This window comes from Pipra filicauda, unplaced genomic scaffold (genome assembly GCF_003945595.2).
Source record: "Pipra filicauda isolate LSUMZ 115617 unplaced genomic scaffold, ASM394559v2 scaffold8_size5757611_pilon, whole genome shotgun sequence".
Classification (NCBI taxonomy): Eukaryota; Metazoa; Chordata; class Aves; order Passeriformes; family Pipridae; genus Pipra; species Pipra filicauda.
The window spans coordinates 4,831,610-4,853,999 of record NW_024105087.1 but is presented as its reverse complement, the minus strand read 5'-3'; the positions used below and the strand labels follow the sequence as shown (position 1 = coordinate 4,853,999).

The window sequence follows — 22,390 nt, the reverse complement described above, 5'->3', positions numbered from 1 at the left end:
GACTGAGGTTGAAACAGTACTAGGAGGAGCTGTAATTTCTGAAAATGAAAAAGAGCTCTCAGAGGAAAGGGGTGGTCTATCCATCCCATGCGTCAGTGGGACCAAAGGGGAGGGTGGGAGGGAAAATAATGTCTTCAACATAGCCCCAGAAATATTTTGAGGGTTACAGGGGTGGTTTTTGGTAACCAGTGTTACTAAATATGCTAAAATTCTCCACCTCCCCTCTCAAGTAGTAAAGTTGTGATAAAAGTGTTCAGTGCCCCTCACAGAGATTATCCCACACCCAACTGCCTGTAGCAAATGCATCTTTGAACAGTACTCTGGCTGATTGTGCCTACTGTGGCTTAGCACCAGCAGACCAGCACATTGCAGCCAGTGGGTGGAAGTGGGATGTTTTCTCTGTACTGCTTCCCTGGGATAGTACAAAAGGACACAGAGCAAAAGGAACTAGTTATCGACCCCACAAACTAAGGTTACTCTTCTGTCCACATATCCTTTGACTCTAGCCAAGAAGGAAGCCTAGTTGGTAAGCTCACCTGCCTCACATATGCATCTTCGTAGTTTTTCACTAACCCTTTCTTTTAGTCTTGATTTTTCCCTACAGCACAGTGGAATATGTAGTATATGTGAAAACTGCAAAAATCTGCATGGTATCAAATACCCAAGAGATTAAAAAAAACTAAAGCTGTTATTGAATGCCTCAGTTAATTAAGGGATCTGTGATGTTGGCTTTTGGGATAATCCCTCCTCAATCTCACTTTGGAAGTCAGCTGCCCAGGTGCAACATCACAAATTCATATAACCCAGTCCAAAAAGAAGAAGCAATAGGCTATCAGAAGCACGGTAGCAGTTTTAATTCCATGTTCATTGTTATTTTTTCCTTTAGGGTGCCATCTTTCTGCCTGGCAACAGAGTAATTGAGCATCCCTGCAATGAAGAAAGTCCAGGAAAATTCCTTTTTGAAGTTGTTCCAGGTAGGATATTCTACTCCATATGAAAAGTCTTTCAAGTTTGTCCTTAGTGACGAATGGCCACATCTGTTCTGCCAGAACAGAAGACGAAGGTGATTAATGATTCAATTTAAGGAAAAAAATAAATCGGTTAATTTGTTAATACATTCATTCATAATTTTTTCATTCACCCCCCGGCAGCACAGGAAAAGGATGTGTTTTTTATTTGTCAGTGTAAAGCATGATTGTTCACTGCAAGGGGCTGCACCACTGAGTGGCACAGTGACAGTTACAAGTGTGTTTTGTAATTATTTTAGATTATATTGGATGCTATGAAGTAGTGTGTCTTGTGGCAACAAAGGAATCCGTAACTTAGCATCAGCAGCTTATCACTGTAAGGCCTTAATGACATCAGGACCATCACTTAAGAGTGCTGTCTGGTTGCTGTGGGTGGATAAACAGATTGTAACAACAGGAAGCATCGCTGCTTTGAAACCCTGAACCTATTTTCAGTTATGGGTTTTTGGTTGTTTTTTACCTGGGCTAGACTTGTCTAAAAAACATTGTCCCTAGCAATCAAGTGGTGCTCTTGATTGAGTTGTATGGCTTAAGTGATTTACTTACTGTCTTTGCTACTTTGTCTTCTGAAGGGCAGACCTTGGCCTGTTTGGGAGCCTGGTCGACAGATACATGTGGGAGGCAGTCCTGAAGGGCAAAGGAAGTGCCAGGTCCTGCCCTTGGGTCACAACAACCCCATGCAGCACTACAGGCTGGGGGCAGAGTGGCTGGAAAGCTGCCTGGCAGAAAAGGACCTGTGGGTGCTAGTCAACAGCGGCTGAACATCAGCCAGCAGTGTGCCAAGAGAGGGCCAATGACATTCTGTCCTTTATAAGAAATAATGTGACCAGAAGGACCAGGACAGTGATTGTCCTCCTGTACTTGGCAATGGTGAGGCCAGACCTCGAATCCTGTGTTCAGTTCTGGGCCCCTCACTACAAGAAAGACCTTGAGGATCTGAAGTGGGTCCATAGAAGGGCAGTGGAGCTGGTGAGGAGTCTGCAGCACAAATCTTATGAGGAGCAGTTGAGGGAACTGGGCTTGTTTAGCCTGGAGAAAAGAGGAGGCCTGGGGGGTACCTTATTGCTCTCTACAACTACCTGAAAGGAGGTTGTACCAAGGTGGGGGTTGGTCTTTTCTCCCAAGTAATAAGCAATAGGACAAGAGGAAACAATCCCAAGCTCCACTGAGGAGGTTTATAATCGATATTAGGAAAAATTTAGTCACCTAAGGGGTTGTCAAGCATTAGGAGAGACTTGTGAAAAGGAAGTAGGGGAGTCACTACACCTGGAGTTATTTCAAAGATGTGTAGATGTGGTACTTAGGGGCATGCTTTAGTGGTGGATGTTGCAATGTTGGTTTAGCAGTTGGACTCCATCTTAAGGGTCTTTTCCAACATGAATGATTCTGCATTTCCACATCCAGTCAGCACACTCTGTTTATTCAGTCATAGAATCATGAATCAGCCAGGTTGGAAAGGACCTCTGAGATCATCAAGTCAAACCGTTCATTTTTTTTTTGAAAAAAAAAAAAAAAAATTTTTTTTTTTAAATCCAGTCTGGGTTTTCCCCCCATTCTGTACTCTGGAAAAGTCCAGTCTGGGTTTTCCCCCATTCCATACTCCAGCCAAAACTGAGTCTGGGTTTCCCCCCATTCTGTACTCTGGAAAAATCTAGTCCGGGTTTTCCCCCATTCCATACTAGCCAAAATCCAGTCCGGGTTTTCCCCCATTCCATACTCCAGCCAAAATCCAGTCCGTGTTTTCCCCCATTCCATACTCCGGCCGAAATCCAGTCCGGGTTTTCCCCCATTCCGTACTCCGGCCGAAATCCAGTCCGTGTTTTCCCCCATTCCATACTCCGACCAAAATCCAGTCCGGGTTTTCCCCCACCCCTCAAAGCGGCGCCGGGACGCCCCGACAGGTGTGATCGCCTCAAGGTGACACCAGAACAGTGTTTTATTTATTGTAACAAACACAGAGGATCATGATGCAATGAATTATTTCCAAAAAAACAGCCATAACCCTTGTAACTATACAAGCATATAAGGAGTAAATGCAGTATAGCAGCGTGCGTCAGACACTGGTGTCCATCTCAGATTGGTGTGAAGTAACCACGTTACTGTACCAGTTTCAGAATGTAATGGGGATGCAGAAACATGTGTGATGGCTTTTAAGAGAGCCCCAGAGAAGAGTTCTACAAAGCATAGATCAGTGAAGCAGTACAGCACAAATTTATTGCTGTCATACCAGACTGCTACTCAGTCTACAGCTCAAAGATGTCGAGGGAGCTGGTTTTGTAAAGATAGTTCCACATAAGTGTTTCATTAGCAGTACATACCTCCTCAGCACGTTGGCTAAAGGACAAATTAAACAGCAATAAGGAAGTTGTCTTAGTTTAACAAGATTGCAACTTAAACTTTAAGAGGCTTCAGGTGGAAGTGTGGAAAAGAAAAAGCTTTTTATTAACAAAGTCTGAATAAACAACAAATGATGCAATCAAAAACTTTCAGAAGAAACAAAGCAAAATCCCAATACCCCAGGTGGGGAGGAGGGGGAGAAACCTGTGGCAAGCCGGGGGTTTCAAGGCAGCCTTGAAAGCAGAATACCTCCCTCTGAAATGGGTCGGTCTCTCTTGGTCGTTCTCCGTGAGGAAAAAAACTTCCTCTCAGGAAAAGAGGACGAGGCGGCCAAAAGCTGGGCTCCTGCTCTGTCCGGTCCCAGACCAAACCCCAAAAGCCCCCGAGCAAAGGACTCCTCCCCAGCTGTCCCTGAGGCCACCGCGCTTTCCCGCCAGAGCTCCCCATCTCCCCGCTCTGCCCCCACCCCCTCCCTGACTCCCCCCATCCTGGAAGAAAGGGGACAGGGAAGAAAAAGAAAATTCCAACATCTCTTTTCAAAGCTATGACAGAATTCAAAACTTATTTGTCTTCTAAAAGACCAGTATCTATATCCTAAATAAAACAAGTCATTTTACCAAAGGGTAGTTGAAGATTAGAGATTTGGAAACAATAATTCTGTTAATCTCCATATTGCTTTTCAATTTACCTCACATTATGGCTATTTGGAAGGTAGATGGTAATGTCTTTTGAAACTCACCTCCATGTTCTTGGTCTTAAACCATCTTGATGTTAGGGCACAAATATAGTTGTCTTCACTGATGTGTCAAGTTTTGATATACTGTAGACGTGTAAGAAATATGAAGTAGGTTTCCAAGCTTGTTTATGAAAGCTCTATTACTATGCAAAGAAAGCCAGTGTATCTCTGAGGTTTGCTTAACTCACCCCACTTTGAATCAATCAGATCTGAGAAAGTTTCTCACTGCAGTCTTTATCCTTTTAAATGTTCAAAATACTGAAAGAAGAACTATTATTAGCAGTGAAAGTCTGAAGTTGACTAAAATCTTGTTTCCATTGGAAATTAAGAGAATTCTCCATACGTCCCGATTCATATGACACCTTAATCTGTCTGACAGTGTTTACCCTGGGTATGCTTATTATGCCTATGTGAATTTGGCATCAAGTGTGGAATATTTACCTGTAGGCTTTAGATGTGTATGGTGCAGGCACAAAAACCTTCCTGTAGAACCATGCCTACAGATATATGGCACCAGAGGGTCACTGCCTGCATGGGACCTGCCACGGCTGAGCTGCAGAAAGCTCCCTCAGATAGAGCTTCTAATTTTCCCTGACGATAGGAAATCTGGCTGATAACAGGATAGTAGGAAATGGTAAGGCTTAAACAGTCAAACATTCATGTTTTGAAGGCAGGCTCTTCTGTCCATGTTCAAGTACCTTCCCCAGAGATCACTTATTTTTTGTGTATGATGCTATCCCAAACACCACTGGGGCCTGTGGGATATGTACAGCACATATGGAGGTCAGACTGTACTTTGCTAATGAGTTTGAATGCTTTTACCAAAGTACCTGACTGTTGCCTAAATTGTAGAAAGCCTTTAGAAAATGCAGTGTTTCACCCCGGTTTTGATTTTCCAGTGTAGTGTTAAGTCTCACCCACCATCTGTGTTATTTCTGCTCCCATAATTTGACCGTTCATTGCTGGTTTTCGAAGTGTCAGCACCTCTTTCTCGACTGCCTTCCAACCTGAGCCCTTATGTGCCAAACCTCATCCCCGGGGTCATCCTTCATGCCCAAGTTCAAAAGCCATGGGCAGGGTAGCTGACAGTGGGAGTGCCAGCTGCTGAACTGATAGGCAATGCTGATGGGAGAGCACAGTCGCTCTTTGGATTTCCAAAAATGTTTGTTATGCCATCTTTTTCTATGTAGTCAAGTTAAAAAGCAATTTGCAGCTAGTTGTTGGACTGTGTTGATTATTTATCTGGAGCCTCCCCGACAATCAGGGTAGGCTTCTTTGTTTTGCTTGTTTTTAGTTTGTTTAGCTTGTTTGCTTGTTTTTAGTTCCGAGTATAGGGTTTTGCACGTGTTTTAGGATAGCACCAGTATATTTATTTCTCCATCCACCCTCCCAAGCCCCCCTCCCCCCATTTACAGGCATGTGGCTATAGTGCCTTCATACTGGAGCAGTTTTCCTTGGTGACATCTTATGCTGAGGATTCATTACCAAAAAAAGGTTTTGGGAATTCAGGGCATTTCATGCCACAGCACTGGTCTTTGGGGGATGTAATTAAAATCGAGACTGACTGTGGAGGCATCACAGTGTAGATGTGTAGCAGTGTAGTGGAAGTGTCAACTGTATTTTATGCAGAGATGAAGTGAGCATTGCCACTATCATCATCTCACTGCTGCTTCTCAAGGCAAGTATTGTCAGCCTTTTGTAATGGAGCTGTTTGTCATCTGTATCCTCTTGGTGACTCAGTATAAAAGTCAGTTTTATGGGCTGACAGCAACAAAACTGAGCTCATTGAGTGTATTTGAGAAAAATGTATTGCAGCCAAGGTTCTGTTTAGCCTTTGCTAGCTTTTGTATGAGAAATCAGCTCATAGCAACGGGATCTATTTCCAGATTTTTAAAAAAATTTTGTTATCTTAACATTGTGTTAAATGTACAGCGCTGATTTCACGCTGCTCCTGTATTCTCTTTTCCCTATACTAAAAGTTGAAGCAGTTTTAGTTATAATCCCAAAAGCAATAGCGACAAGTCCTCTTTTTGTCCGTCGTGTCTGTGGGCGGCCTGAAAACTTGCGTGCATGTGTTTGTTTATTGGTAATACATGCAAATTATTTTGGGAATGTACGTGGGAGTGGATTTATACTATGAAACTAATACTCTGTACACAGCCATCTCTGAAGATGAATGAAAAAAACGTCTGTGGAGACAAGTATCTTGCAGTTTTGATGCTGTAATTAAAATACAGATGCCTTTAATTTGCATTTTGAAAACATTCTGTTCATTCCTTAAGTCATTACATGATTTAACACTTAAAACTGTTCCTTTTTTTTCCCCTTTTGTTGTGCTGACAAAGTTAATTTGCAGGAGTGAAACTGTCTCCTATAGCGCAGGAGGCCCACGGCACACTTCTGTGTGGGAGTTCTCTGTACCAGAGTCAGAGTGACCACGAAGTGATTAGTGATGTCTGCAGTTATTAACCGCTTCTCTTGCACTCAGAGGAATGTTTCACAGTCAACAGAAGTCAGAAGAGAGTTTAAATTAATAACCTTTTTAATGGGAAATATGCACATATAGCAAAGTTGTGTGATTAGCTTTGTTCAAGTGATTGCATTGAGTTTGCTGATTGTTACAAGTTTTATATAGAAGATAAAATCTCATTCTATGTGTTTGTTCCTTTCTAAAGGAAACCTGAGCTTTTCATCTCGGTGTGCAGGTGTAATGGGGAAGGCATTTGTGTTCACACAGAACTGAACTGGGTGACCTAGCCGTGTTTCAGTGGACTAGGTGTCTCCCAAAGGTGTGGAGGTGCAGAACAGAGGCACAAGTGTAGTTTGCCTGTGTGGTGGTTTGCAGACAGAATTCCTACTTGAGTCAAGTTGCTGCACCTCATTTGCACCAGGAAGAGCCAAGCACAGAGATGTGGGAAGCTCAGACTCGTCTACTATTTTTCGCACAAGGCTCAAGCACCTTTTTCAGAGTTCCCTGGACTTGCCAGGGGTTACTGCCTGAAGGCATTTTGAGCAAGGGCAGTATGAAAAGCCTTGCAGTAGGGGCCTGCAGCATTCCCAGGGATGTCTAGATGCTTTTAGGAGCTCCAAGGACTTGAAAACACCAGCAGCTCAAAATAATATGGGACTATGTAGGCAATTGGCCTAGAAGAGATGATGGTTATTGAAAGGACAAAGGAATGTGCTTCATTATCAACTGGACTTTGATCCTGGAAACTAAAGTGCTCATAATGCTACCTCACCAGTTACTGTTATTTGAGATCCTTGTGCACTGGCTGATACCCTTCTCTGTGAGTCTGATAAATGATTTTACAGCTTGGCCTTGCAGGTAAGAAGCCAGATCACCACTCCAATGGTACTCCACCATTTGAATGTTATGGAGTCATGTCTTTCTTTGTCCCTGTCCTGTATTACATGCAGATTTCATAAGAAAACAGCACTAAAGAAAAGGGTACTTAGAGGTCCATGTTCACTAGTGTGTGGCCTGTTTGTGTGCTCTGATCTAAATCATGAGTTCCCCTAGAGACACAAATAGCCCAAAGGTTTCTCCAATGAGTTTTTCGGTTGCATGAGTTTGAATATTTAATTACCACTGTTTAAACTAAAACATACCTTTCCAAATATTGATCTCCAGTATTCCTTGCTTGTAAACTTTTTACATCTGTATTTTGTACCACTGACAAAGTATCATAACCCAGCAGTCCAGCACGTGCATCTGCGTGGGTGAATTTGCAGTTTGGTAATACTGAGTTACCAAAGTCTGTTCATACCTCTAAAAGCATTCTGTGTGCAGCCCCAAGTTATGTGTCTGCAGCTGAAGTCACAGTTTCATGCTTAGGCATAGTTCAGACTGTTAGGAAATAACTGTAGTATTTCAGCAAAGTCATTTGTAGTCTCTGCTGATGCTTTTTTCTGCACTTGGGTGTCTGCTGATTTCTTGTGCCTATGGATCTTGGGCTATCTCCCTTCCTATCAGGGAACATGAGATCTTATCTACAGTCATGGATGGTGGAGACTGCAGAAGGCAGGAATTACCTTCAGCACTGTCCGCTTTTGTTCGTTTGAGGTCAATTTGTGAGGCCTCAGAGCTGTAGTCAAGGCACAAGTCCAAACATATTGCTGAGGAAAATCATACCATTTTTATTCTGATTTAGATGAGCTCTCTCTGTGCACAGTTCTGTGTGTAGATCACTTCAGAAAGCAGTTTTTCAGCGGTATATGCAACAGAAGTGTAGGTTCCCTTTGTGGTACCAACTGAAAACAGGCCAAATGGATTGCTGCCATGACATAACTTACTTCTGCTTCTTCGAGTAGAAGTACAAGATATAAACCAAAATATGACATGTGCTTAAAATACTTAAGCTACCTCCCCAAATGCTTCAGCTGAAAAGGCTGTGAAAGAAAAGCAGTTTCACTGGACTGCCATGTCTCAGGACTTGGTTTTGATGCTCCAGCAGTCTTTACTTTTGCGATACTGTTCAAACATCTGGCTGCTTTTGCATCAGAGCTTTTCTCGTAAGAATTGTTTCCAGGTAATTTAGAAGTCTGCAGTAGGTTTTGTGAATTGATGTTAGGAAAGTGTTCCCCAGTGCTGTTGTGGAGGGAGCCCTATGAAGTATTTTTCTATTTTTGAGAACCTGAGTTGTTGCTGTTCACAGCATGTTTGAATCTCATTCTTCTGGCATGAAATTTTTATGCTGTCCTTTCTCAGAGCACTGAGTAGTATTTCATCACATTCCTAGGCTGACTTTATGGACTTGTGAAGTCTCTGACTATAGAGCATTTCCCCAAAGCCTGTGACTTTATTAGAGAATCTGCAAGGGAGTGAAATATTAATTCCCATAACTTTGAAATTGTTGGAAATTCTTTTTTCATTAGTCAGAAGAAAAAAAAAGTAGCATCCACAGGCCTTTTTCTTTATTTCTTCATGTATTTAATTGCATACCATATGACAAATGGAATTTCTTCTGGATCAGCTGTTCTGGTAGGGAATGTGAGGTGGGTTTGAGGGTTTTGGTTTTATTTTTAGTTTCTCTTACATGAAAGGTTGGATAACAAACTATTTTGCTTCTACTACTGCAATAGGCTTTCACTGCTTTAAGTCAGCTTAGATTTGCCTAGCTAGGTCTGTGGACCCATGGCTGAGTGTCAGGAGGGATCTGTTTTGCATATGTGTATGTCACACTGATTTCACTGTCAGTAAACAGGCCCTTTAGCCTCCACAAATGTGTGGTGAGGTTTGAGAAGATAAAGGGCTGCCAGTCTGTTGTAAAGTTACCAAAACCTCTTCAGTTCCCTGTTGATACACAGTGTTTAGTAGATTAAGCCCTTTGAGACTTTCCCCACAAGTTCTCAAACATCTGAAATAGGAAGGCCACACTAGGTGCTACTTCTTGTCACCTACCGATTCACAATGTTTTTAATGAAGAGTTTATGAAGGCCCAGAAAATGTGGATTTGATAAGTTCACTTGCATTTTTTTCCCTAAGGGACAAAAGTAAGACAAAACAGAAATTACAGATAAAATTTTTTGGCTAAGTAGGCAATTTTCTTTGTAGTGCTCCCATGTACTTTAACAGGTTTGATACCAGATGCTTACTGTAGCTGCTCTTTCAATATTTGTCTCTTCTGATATCAACACCTTTTAGTCCTATAAGTCATATTGACAGCAGGACTTCTGTGGGATGGGAAAGGTTGGACTCTCCAGTGAGGCACCAAGCAGGGCAGATGATAAGCTGACATGTTTGACTGTGACTGGTATAATTCAACATGATGTCTCAGGGGTAGAAATGTATTAGAAGATTTCGAACCTGTTGTTTTGAGATAGAACTGTGTGTTTTCTGTAAGGATGTCGCCTTTTAAGAAATAAAAAAGGGCAAGAGTTCCCTGCCTTATCTTCTCAGGAGTAACTGCCATGTCCTAAGTGAAGATACACTCACCTGTACAGCAAATAGCTTTCCTCGAAGACTTAGCAGAGTGTTGGGAACTAAGGAATGCACTAAGGAAATTCTCTGCTTCTTGACTTCTTGAAAATTGTTTGTGTATTAAGAGGTTTCCTGCCCTGCTGCAAAAAAAAGACCTTTCCACAGCACATGTGCATATGCACCTGAGCACTGAGTTACTCTCTTTGCCTTTGCTGTCAGGCAGATTCTCTGTATTCCCTTCACCATCAGCATAGCCAGCACAAAATTTATTCCCTTTTCTCCACGATATAAAACCCAAAAATGAATTGTTAAACCAGTCAGCTGCTTTGACTTGTTCCCTGTGCTGAATTCCTATCTCCTGGTATGACCCGGGTGGATTTAATTGGTGCTGCCATGAAGATGAATGCCTCCCCCATACGTGCTTACAGCCAGCAGTGCCTCTTCATTAGTCGTCAGGAGCACAGGACCTCAAGGGCATTGCTGATACTGCCGACTGAACTAATTGTACCTCTGATATCTTCTGGAGGAGGCAGACAGGCTGTTTAATCAAATGGGCACCAGCCTTCCTGAGCACAGATATCCCTCTGTAATTGCATATTGCGCTAAAGCAGCTTCGAGCGTAGCTTGTTCCCTATTGAAGATCTGAATCCGCTGCCATCCTTATTAACAGTGATTTCTCAAAAATGTATTTGGTAGAGAGCCACCTCTCTGCACTTGGACACATTGGCATGTGCTGTCTCATTCTCGTCCTTCAAAGGATGATTCAAAACTGATTTTTTTTTTTTTTTTAAGTGACCCGTGGAAATGCATGGAGTCAGTGAGCCAGGGAAATGAAGCTGGCTGAAGCTTTGGTGTGCGTTTCTCATAAGGTTAATGGTGAGGGCTTAGTGGGAATGAACTCTTTTCCATCTCGAGCAGCAGCTCTTGTGATGCAGAATTGTTTGATGTGCCCATAACAGTTTTGCTTCCTTCACAGTTTTCAGAAAAGCAAAACCCAAACAATCCCCAGTCTTACATCCCTGTGAAATGAGATGGCAGGCTGTGCCACCAAGCTGTTGTGCTGCCACCATAAAATCTGCTAATGTCAAGCTCAGTTCTGTACAGGTCGATGCATGTAATATCCCTTTTAACCATGTTTTTGTGCCTTTGTTGTCATGGCTATTGAACAGCACTGAAGGAAGGCACCAAGTTCAAGGTACCTGCTTTTTGTTTTGGTTCTGCAGTGACTCCTTCCATGACATTGGACCAAGTCCTACCTTTCTGTGTCCACGCATATTTAATTGAGAAGATATGTGATGCAAGCCTTGCATATTAATGATGTAAATCTGAACTAGTGATAACCTGTATACTGGGGGTTTGGGGAAGAGAGGCAAGGCTAGGATTGTGACACATACTTCCAGAGTGACATGAGTAGTTTTGCTTCCTCTCCTTCATATGGAAGGTCCCCTCATGATACCGCGTCTGTTTAAAGATCAAGACTGGTGTGACTCAGACTTGAGCTACTGGAGAACTACCAGAAAATGTCCTGTTTATCATGAAAGGGGATGAGGCATCTTTTCCCACTCAGAAGATGACGTCCCTTTTCTGGTAGAACTCAAGCACTGGTATCTAGCAAAGAAGAACCTGCAATAGCTGATTTAAACAAAATTTCTTTAAATATCAAAAAATTCATTCATATAGTTTTTTATCAGCCTAAAATTAATCTGATACTAGAAGTTTCAGCTATCTGCTTTTAAAATGAATGAATTAAATCTAGATACAAGAACTATTTAAGAGAAAAATAACAGAGCCCTTTCTAAGTATCTTCTCTGAGATATGCAGCATGTGCAGCATAAACAAATTTATTCTCACTCCTATAGCTTGAGTGTTTAACTTTGTACTGAATGAAACATCTATCTTTGTGAACAAGTACAGACTAGGTTAAAAGTGTGTGTGTTTATAATAGAAGAAGTAGTAATATTGCCTACTTTCTGAATGCTATTTCCTAGATATGGTCTGTTTTGAAAATATTTGACAGATGAAGCACTTCTGGAAACTGCTGAACACTTGTATCTTTCATTTGCTTTCGTGTAAAGTAATTCCACTTAATCATCTGTTATCAGTGGCATTAATTTCACGTGGCAGGAGACTGCACAGACTCTTTAAAATACTCCATAAAAATTTACCATTACTCAAGCATGGTATATGAAGCTGAAGTTATTTTTCACTTGTGTCTTTTGATTTAGAAGTGGACTACTTTCATTGATGCTGCTTAGCCTGTGGTGCATGTGATCTGAGCTGTGTTGTGTTAGCGGTATCAGTCATTTGGATGAGCTTCTCTGTCATCCAGTGGTGTCATTCTGGAGGTTATCTACTACACAGAAGAATTTGGAACATAATGGCAGTGGCATCTTTAAAAACTTACATGGCAAAAAAGCAAACTTAGTGGTTGAGTTTTTGGTAAACTTTCTTCCACCATTGGCGTTCACATCCACCAGATTTGCTCTTAATGAGGATGTAGCTCATGTCATGAAAATAACATTTAGGGACATGGGTTACTCACACCCTTTTTCAAATGCTACCAGTTGCAATCACAGCAACAATAAGATTTTTTTTTTCTCTGCCTCAGTACTGCAGCTGACACTGGATCTTGATCAGTATCAATGTTGACAAATGGCTTAGGTAGTGCCAGACATGCAGAGATAGTTCCCACAAAGCCAGGTGGTCTGCGGGAAGTGAGAAAGGTAACTGGAATGAGAGATTGTTGCTCAGACAATTTCTAATAGTGATTTGGGGACCAAACTGGTGGTGCTGGGGGGAGCAGAATTGGCTTTTTTCATTGTTCTCTTAAGGTGTGAGAAAATTCCTGAATTTTGATGGTGAAGATTCTCTGGGGCTGAAGATAAGTCGCACTCCAACTATGTGGCTTTTTTTTTTTCTTCTTCTTTCCCCCCCACCTTCATCTGTGTCCCTCTGGTGGCAACATAAAAAAGTCCAGCGAAGTAATAGATGTACTGTGTGGGTTACCCTGTTCAGGGTTTCATTTTTTAGCTTCATTATTGCTTTCAGCAATATCCATGACATACCATGAAGCACAATTTGGAACTTAGAGTCTCAAACAAATTCTGTGAAGTGGGAAGAAAGTACTGTCTGGGAAAGCTGGTGCTGAGTCTGAAGGCAGATCTCACCTCCTTGGTACACCAAAGAGCTTGTGCCTGCAACATGGGAGATGAAAGTACACAGGCAGTGAGCTTCTGAAGCCCTCTGGTCTCTGAAAGTAGTGGAAAATCCAAGTTCCACTTGGATGGAACCATGGTTTAGCCAAACATCCTCAAAGTATGGTACTTCCTAGTGCCTACGTCATCTGAAAAGAAATTGGGATTACTTTCCTAAGGTTTGCAGATCTTAAGGCAGACATGCCTCATGTTTTCTCATGTACTTGGGTGTTGCTGCCTGACTTAAACCCTCCACCCTGTGGCAGTAAAAGGCTCACAAGTCCTTTGCTCTTCATCCAGCTCTTCTGGAGACTCTTTCATCTTCCCCCTTTTCCATTACTGGTGCTCAGGGAACACTGATCCTTATTTAAAATAGTGTCATCTTTCTTCTTTTTCAGCTTTGTATTAGAGGGCTGGGACAAAACTTTTCAAGCTCATGGTAACTGCAAGGACCTTGCTTGTCTTTGTTTCTTCAGCATGGGTGTCAAATTTAAGGCTGAAAAGCAGAATTTCTACCTTTTTATTACCCAGTTTCACAGTTATGTCATGTACTAGTATGTGGTGCTGATTTTTATTATTCAGTGTGTTAAAAGTCAAGTTAGGCTGATTCCTTCCCTTTGACAGGAAAGGAAAAACTTCCTGTGGGATGTGAATGTATCTTCCTAGGGTGGCATTGTCATCTCTCCTCATGGATAGCTTGTACTGCTACCTCTGGAGACAGAAATCTCTGCTAATTAAAATATATATTTTATAAAGCTGATGGGCATAATGGGTTGTGAAATCATGGTCTTCTGTGCTGTATTTCAAATCCCCGCTATATTCATAAATTCAGTGAGTCGTTTTATTTTCCGGAAGAAATAGCAAGGAAGAACGTGATTGATGTATGTTTGTGAAGAGATAGCTTCAAACTACAAGCATATGGTTGACTGTCAGGTGTTAATGAAACTAGTCTACAATTTAGGTGATGATTAATGAAGGAATTAAACTCAAGGAGCACTGCTTGATGGTCCCGTGTTGACTTCTGCTGCAGACCAAGCCTTCTGTTGTGTGGGAGGGGAAGGACTGCTTGCTCTGGGTTGAAACAAGCCTACCTGGCAGCTGAGGTTCCCATTCCATGGTGTCCATTGCAGGCGGCATGTGTCGGGAGCAGCCTGTCCTTTATCCATGCGCTGCCTGTGCGCAGCCAAGGCTGGCAGCAGGATCTGCTCCGCAAAGGGCTTCTTTCATGGTGACAGCGGAAAATGTGACAGCCTTGTCAGCCACTCTGCTGCGTGCCAGCGTGGAAAAGGGAGAAGGAAAAACACCCAGGGAAGGGTGATTTTTGCAGCTTGCCAACTGCAGCGCTGCAGCTACACGGTCTGGGGGGAAGGTGCCATATGCCACCATTTGGCACGATGGCCACGGGAGCACAGAGCACATTATTGTCCTCGACCTTGGCGGAAGGAGCTGGCAGCATGCCTGCTGGGATGCTGTCTTCAGCAGGAGATGGGAGTGGGAGGGACGTGGTGGTAAACTAGCAAATGTGCCTGTGCCTCGCGTGCCACGGTGGTGCAAGTGCCCGAGTGCCTCAGACACCACATACCCATCTCATTGTACCATGAAAGGACACGCGTCACCAGCACCGAGGGGCCAGCAAGGGGCTCCCAAACCACGGTGGAATAATGTGCCTGTCAAGAACTGTAACAACATTCAAGCTCTTAGTAATGTTAGAGTGGTAATAACAGGAGGCTTACACAGGCTGATGAGGGGATGAGCTAGCTCGGTGGAGACCTTGCTGAAATTGGATAAACATCCCCAAACAAGATTAGATACACCAGAGGCTGGTTTCCTTCAGAAGGACGTGACACCTGCAGCTTCATGCCATTCAGTTTGTGTTGTGGCTTACTGTCATCTCTTAAGTGTGCACCTCATTTTCTAGAGACAGAAAGAAGAGAGTAGGGGCTTAAGGAAGAATTCCAAATAAACTGCCTAAACCACCAGATATATCTTTGCTCAGAGAACAAAATTACTGGCATCTCAGCTATGAGAATAAAATGTCACAGAAGTGGGAGACTGTACTTTCTAGCAGCAGGCAAGCCAAACAGAAAAATCCAGGTGTGAGATACAATAATGATTGGAGCTAAGAAGAATGATTAATGGAATCAAGCAGTGGGCTACTAAAAATATGTATAAAGGGGAGTGTTTATATTGGAGGAACATGAAATATTTGTGCCATACCCTTGTTATTTCCTTATCAATGAAATGTCAGGTTAAGTTATGGTAAAGGCAAAAGAACAGCCATAGTATAAAATCTTCATGCACGGCTGTTTGAGATATTGCAGAGGAGCAGTTCTGAAATGGTGAAAGAGAATTCAGGCAGGGAGGGGCAGCCTGCAGTTCATTATGGGCCTGGGATGGACAAAAGCACATTTAGCTTCCATCTGTTCCATTTTGGATGATACTGATAGAAGGGTCATAGCTCTGTCAGTGATAGATATCTGAAGTCATTGCCATTTTTAGCTCTTTCAAATTTTTCCCCCCTTCTGTTTATTGGACATCTATTTTTCTTTTTGACATGTATTGCCAGATACACTGCAACCAGGTGCTGATGAGCTACAGGTGTTAGATAAAGTGAGGCTCTCCTTGCTCTCTCTCTCTTTCACTGTGCTGTATGTGGCACAGAAATGGTGGGGAATGGAATAGTTAAGGATATGTTTTGGTACCTTTCAGATAACTATCATTTTGCTTTCCTGAAATCATATGCATAATTACTTCACAGTTTTTGAGATATTATTACAGTGTGAGTGTAGCTTGAAAGTAATAAAGAACCTAGATGTTTATCTATAGTGCAATACAAGAAATGGATTACCTGTCACATACTGTATTTTCTGATTACTGAAGTGTCTGATATTTTTTTTATATCTGTGCTGCCTTATGATAAAAAAAATGCATGTCTTACATAATTCCCATTTAATTAAAAATAAAAATTTATTGTGAATATGTAAAATGGTGCACCACACCTGAATACTGAATTACAGCATTCAGTACTTCTTCCTGCTAAGTGGCAAGAAATCAGCATCATGGGCATGTAAATGATCCTGGCATGCTGCTTTAAAAAGTTGTCATTATGGCAGGATCTGGGCCCGTGGACAAGCAGGTATTTCCTTCAGAGAGGGTTGTTCTTTCTGTGTATCTCTAGACACAATCTGCATGGGTTGAAGAGCAGTATTTTGCCACAAATTATTGCAAATCCATTTACTGTGGTTCCATATTATTAATCTCTGTAAATTTTTCTGATACCTAACCAGCCTTTATTGAAAATTCTGTAATTGATGTCTTGACTCCAAACGCGTATTTGTGACTGTCATTTAAAAGCCTTGTCAAAGGTGAGTTAGGCTCCAGTGTGCTAAAACCCATGTGAAGATTCCCCAGATGCTTTTTATATGTCAGTCTTTTTAAAGCCACGTAGATTTGCAGAGAAGTGGGCTCTCTTAAAGAACGTGCTGTAATAGATGTATGTATATATGTTGATTTATTTTGTTTTGAGTACAACCTTGTCCACACATGCAGATGATGGGAGAAGAAAAACGTCAAAGTCATATCCCATTTGAAATCTCTTGGGCCTCCTACATTCTTCAGTGATATAACCACAGTCCAGATAGGTTTGGCAGAGAGTGTCAGCACCGGCTCTGGGATAACTGAGGTTTATGTTCTTGGAGTACCGTTAAGTACTGTTGCATCTGCAGGTGTTTTCTTAATGCATCAGCTTTCTTTTAATTCTGTGACATGTGTGACACCCCTCAAACCATGTTAGCCCTTGGTTAGCCTTCATGTCTGAAATAATGCAGTGATGCATAATGCTTTTCCTAAGGTGCTTCTTACTCTATGAGTGAATTTGAGACAAGTGTAATGTTACTGAGTTGGGTGAACTGGAACTTAAAGTTGTCAATTTAATTGGTCACCATCCCTATTCCTTGGTTTTTTTTTGTTTTTTTTTTTTTTTTTTTTTTTTTTTTTTTTTTTTTTTTTTTTTTTTTTTTTTTTTTTTTTTTTTAAATTATTTTTTGTTTGTTTGTTTTAATGTCAGTATTGTTATTATTTTTTAAAGCCGTTCATTCATATAGTTCAGAGTCAGCCCTACTGCTCAGCAGAAATCCTAATCTCTCTAACAGTAATGTGAAAATTAAGATGGTGAGATCAATATAATGTGAAGTGTGTGGCAGTTCTTCTAGTGATCACTTCACTAATTTATATACTTAAGTGATTAATCTTGGCCAGCTCTTACACAAAATGAGGTTTGAATCTAAGCTGGATTTTTTCTGCATCTGAGGCAGTGATGCACGACCTCTCTCTGTGCTCTGCAGCAATATTTTGTTCTGCAGTATGACAAAGGAACCCTCTCCTACTAAACAGGCCTACTGAATAGTTTCTCTATGCTTAAGATTAATCTAAATACACATAGATCAGCTTCTCTAAATTCATCTAGTATTTTTGCTGAGGTGAGAGACAAAGTAATATATAAAGACCTCTCAAATGTAAAGACCTTGTAAACAGTCTGAACTCTGCCCTGATATGGTGCCAGGCAATTAGCTGAGAGCACCACTTGTTTGTTACAGCTTCCAATTTCCTTCAGATTTTTTATCCTGTGGCAGCAAGCAGCGGTATTGTCACCAGGCCTTTGGCTGTTCCTGTACTTGGTGACTTCTTCCAGCTCTCGCTTTGTCCTGCTAAAGGAAAGAATTTTGATCCCTTTTTCATCCCTGATGAGTCTTTGCTTCCTCTCTTCTACATCTTCCTGCCTTTGAATTAGCTGAGTTTCTGCCACAGCACAATTAGCTGAGTTTTTGCCCTCGCTGTGGTCTCTAAGACTTGGCAAATGCCAGTCCTGTTCTGGCCACTCCACATCCCAGTTACCCTTTGCAAACCACTCTGGTCTTAGTGACCAAAGCTTTTGTGCAGGCTCGCAAAAAATGTTGCTCCTGAAAATCTCACGATGGGGCACATGGGCAGGACTGAAAGGGGTGTTGTCCCAGCTTTCATTGTTAAGGGCCAGTTACAGTGTCAGCATGTACAAAATCCGATACCATTAAGAGTCCACTCCTAGTCCACTAAGAGTTTTCAGGGAGATCTTAAAGTCAAGGAAATTTTACAATCCATGCAGCCATGAGGTTAATAAAGTTCATGTTTCATTTTTATTGCCTCTGCTGTACTGGGATGGGTAATGCAAGCCAAGTGCATGGCAGTGCTGCCCTCTGCAGCCTCCCACTCTGTGGCCTCAGCGGTCCAGAGGAATTGTTTTAAGGCAGCTCTACCCAGATAAGGCTGGAAAGCTGCCCTCTCTCATCAAGAGCATCTTAATGCTCCATCCTGTTGTCACCCTGCTAGTGAACTTTTTGACAACAGGCTGCTGTACATCCCAGCCAGCCTTTCCTGGTGCTGCTAAGCAAACCAGGATTCAAGTTGCCATGGGATGCTTAAGACTTAGCCCATGTTAATGATGCTCCTCCCAATGTCACTGTAGACACATGCAGAACCTAGTGGGGTGAACTGATGTGTGGTGAGCAGGTACCCTCACTTGTAGTCACAGCTATATCTTGTTCCCTGCTTGTATTTGTCTCAAAGTTTGCACTTTCTATGCCTGTTACCTGTTCTGGCAACCCATGGCAAGAAGACTTACTGCTTTATATATGCCTTTTTTTTTTTTTTTTTTGAGTACAGTTCTTTACTTGGAAAAAAAATATTTTTGGAAAATAGGTGCAACATGCTTAGCACGGTTTGTTCATTTGATCACCCTTGGCGAAGGAGAGCTCAAATCAGTCCAGCAGTTTAACTACCTGGGTAGCCTCATCTCCTCGGATGGTAAGATTGACAACAGGTTAGCAAAGGCATATAGTGCTTTCGGAAGACTCCACAAAAGAGTTTGGCGAAATAAACACTTGAAGAAAAGTACAAAGATCAGTGTTTACAGAGCCATAGTGCTGTCTACTCTCTTATACGGATCTGAATCATGGGGCATCTACTGCCACCACCTGCGTCTCCTAGAACGCTTCCATCAACGCTGCCTCCGTACAATCCTAAACATCCACTGGTCAGATTATGTGACCAACACATCTGTTCTAGAACAAGCAGCAGTCACAAGTATTGAGGCCATGTTACTGAGAACGCAGCTGCGCTGGGCAGGGCACGTCTCCAGGATGAAGGACCACCGCCTCCCTAAGATCCTGCTTTATGGTGAACTTGCCACCGGCTGCCGCAAGAGAGGAGCCCCGAAGAGGAGGTACAAGGACTCCCTGAAACAACATCTCAGTCTTGGCCATATTGATCATCATAACTGGTTTACTCTGGCCTCCAGTCGGGAGGTCTGGAGACACACCATCTGTAACGTGGCTGATGCCTTTGAGAACGCACGCAGGATCACCCTTGAGGAGAAAAGACAACACAGAAAGAATCATGCCTTGCAGAATATATCACCTAAGGAGTCCTTCTGCTGTGCCTTTTGCAACCGGACTTGTCTATCTCCTATTGGCCTCATTAGCCACCAGCGCGCTCATAACAAATGTGGGTAGAGCCCTTCCCAAATCTTCATTCACGAAGCCCAGCCATGATGATGCACTAGGATGATGTTTTGAAGAAGAGGTGGGATTTCTATGTATTTTTCACAGCAGTAATCTTGGGTGGGCTGAAGATGAGTGGTTGGATCTATTGAGATAGCTTTGAAAAGCCAAACGACATTTTCCTGCTCTGGTTTTGTTTCTGTATTGGATAATCAAGTCTATTTTATTCATTCAGTGTGTCTTATGGGCAAACAACGAGGTACCCTGTCACCAGATACACTTGGTCACCTCACCTGTATTTGCTGGTGTGCGTAGGTATAGTGCACATTCGTCCTGCTCAACTTAATGTGCCCCATTCAGCTATAGATGCTCTTTTTTTTCTAAAGAAAGTTTTGTATTTTGTCTTACTTACAGTGTCTATGTGAATTGAAGTCATCCTGCATTTTCTTCACTGTGAGTGAGAAGAGAGTTTGGCCTTGGTGCAATTAATTTAAACTTATCCCAGCAACGTAGTCAACTTCCTAATAAATTATGTGAAGTCCCAGAGTTGTGTGTATGATGACTTGGAAGAACTGAGCCAAGCCTTGACTTGCAAGCTGGGGAATTCAGTTTTAATCTATCCATCATCTCCTCACTGCATGTTTCTCAGCAGAAAAACATCCAGTGTTTCTTGACTTTATTGCTGTAATTTTTTTCTTGCGTGACTATTTTATGTCCAGAAATTAAACACGAGCAATGATAATCTTTTCAGGAAGCCAGTAGGGAAACTGCAGAGATATCTTAAATTTAGTAAGTTGAAATGATCAAGTCGTGAACCTTGCAGAACTAATGTAGGGTGCTGAGTGCCATTTTTATGTTGACTTTATTGTTCTGTACTCACAGTTGTGAATAATGCCCAGCTGACAGAGACAGGAAAACATGTATTTTGGTAGCTAAAATAAAACCATGATGCTATGTGCTGCAAAGACAGGAAGAATTGATTCCATGTATTACTAGCTGTGTCAAACTAGTGTATCTCAGCTATGCCAGCAGTTTACCAAGGTGAATCATTCCATTAAAAAGACTTCGCTCAATATAAAGTAGCCCAAACAAATGGAGAGTTTTCATGGACATCCTTACATGTTATATCAGGTCCTGTAAGCAAAACTGGCAGGAAAGTAAAGGCAATGAATGCTTAATAGGATTTCCCACTAGTATAATCTCAAAGCTGACAAGTTATGACAGGCAGCAGGTGATTTCTATACTTGAGGACCATTTTCCCTTTCTCTTGACAGGCATATAGATCTGTTTTAATTAATATATTTATTACAAGAAGAGAAAGTATATAAACAGTTTCTTCAATTTGCATTAAAACTATAAGTTACTTTGAAATTTGAAAACCCACTGACTTGTGCAAACGAAAAGTTCTCATTTATGAACATAAGTTTAAGTTTCAGTGGGCTGCTCACTTTCTCCCCACTTGATTTATATAAAATGCTTTCCAGTTGCATTTCTGGTAGGCACTTGTAATGCAAAATGCTCTCTATGCTATCTTATAACTAACAAGACTAGCTTAGTGATACTATGCTAATGACACTGTAGGTCTCTTGTTGTCCAGGGTTACTTGAAAATTGGAGAGCATTTGAGGTACTACAGGAGCTGCTGTAACCATTTGGCATGATGAACAATTAGGGTTTAAAAAAGCTCAGTCTGGCTGCTAGACTGAATTTTTAAAAAGTGCTGGCAGACAACAGGTATAAAGAACAATTAATTCATGTGTACAAGAAAAAAAAATCAAGTTAATTAGAAAAAGCCCACCTTCTGAAAGGTGCCAGTAGTTCAACCACACAGCAGATGGAAGTAGTTAATGGAATATAAGTAAAAACATTAAAAAATGTGCTCAAAACAAAATTATAGAATCAAATGGTAAAGTGGATTCTTTAAAGTCGTGCATATAAATGGCATAAAACTGCTAAATTTGTTCAAATTATTTTTCTATAGTTGTGAATGTGTTTATATGCTGAACATATTTTGCATTGTGAACAGTAGCCAAATGGAAAATTATGCATCATTTTCACGTTATGTTTTCATAAATTGTGATTGTCTCTTGCATCCCCTTTGGAAAGTAACTGTTGTTTCTAAAATTGGACAGGCTGTATCTCCTCTCTAGGGAACAGTTCTCTCCTGTTCTTGAAGGCTCTTGGAGATTTGAGAGAGACCTTTAATGCTGAGGTGTTAGAAAAGTTCACCTGAGGTACAACACGCTTCAGATTTTCTTTCCATCTGCAACATGTCCTGACAAGTGGTGTTTTTCTAGTGGGGTTGCTCTCCTTGAGTTGCTGCTCAACAGATGGTCTTGTGAAATTGCTCTCAGCCTCAACGGGCAGCTCTCCCACCTCTCCCTCTGCTTTTGTGATGTGTGCAGGAGAGTGTAGAGGCTTCCAAACTGTAACATAAATACTGCTTCAAAACTGCCATAGAAATTTGGGCTAATGAGCTGCAGTGGGAATAGAACCAACACTGGCTCATGGCACAAAAATTGCTACGCCAAAACAGAGTGCTAAAAAAAGACTTTTACTTTTTACATGTGTCTTGTAGTATTTTCTGCATCTGAGTCTCTGTAGGAGATCCAGGAGGATATGCTTTCTCAGCTCCCAGCC

General features: G+C 41.8%; 1 protein-coding gene across 1 annotated transcript in view; it reads left to right on the top strand.

Moving 5' to 3' along the window:
• The window catches only part of ARHGAP24 (Rho GTPase activating protein 24), a 213,911-nt gene that overhangs the window by 77,426 nt on the left and 114,095 nt on the right, over positions 1–22,390 (top strand). Inside the window, exon 3 of the mRNA XM_027738522.2 lies at positions 887–974. Within this exon, the coding sequence (XP_027594323.1) occupies positions 887–974 (88 nt within the window). The remainder of the gene's footprint in view (positions 1–886; positions 975–22,390) is intronic.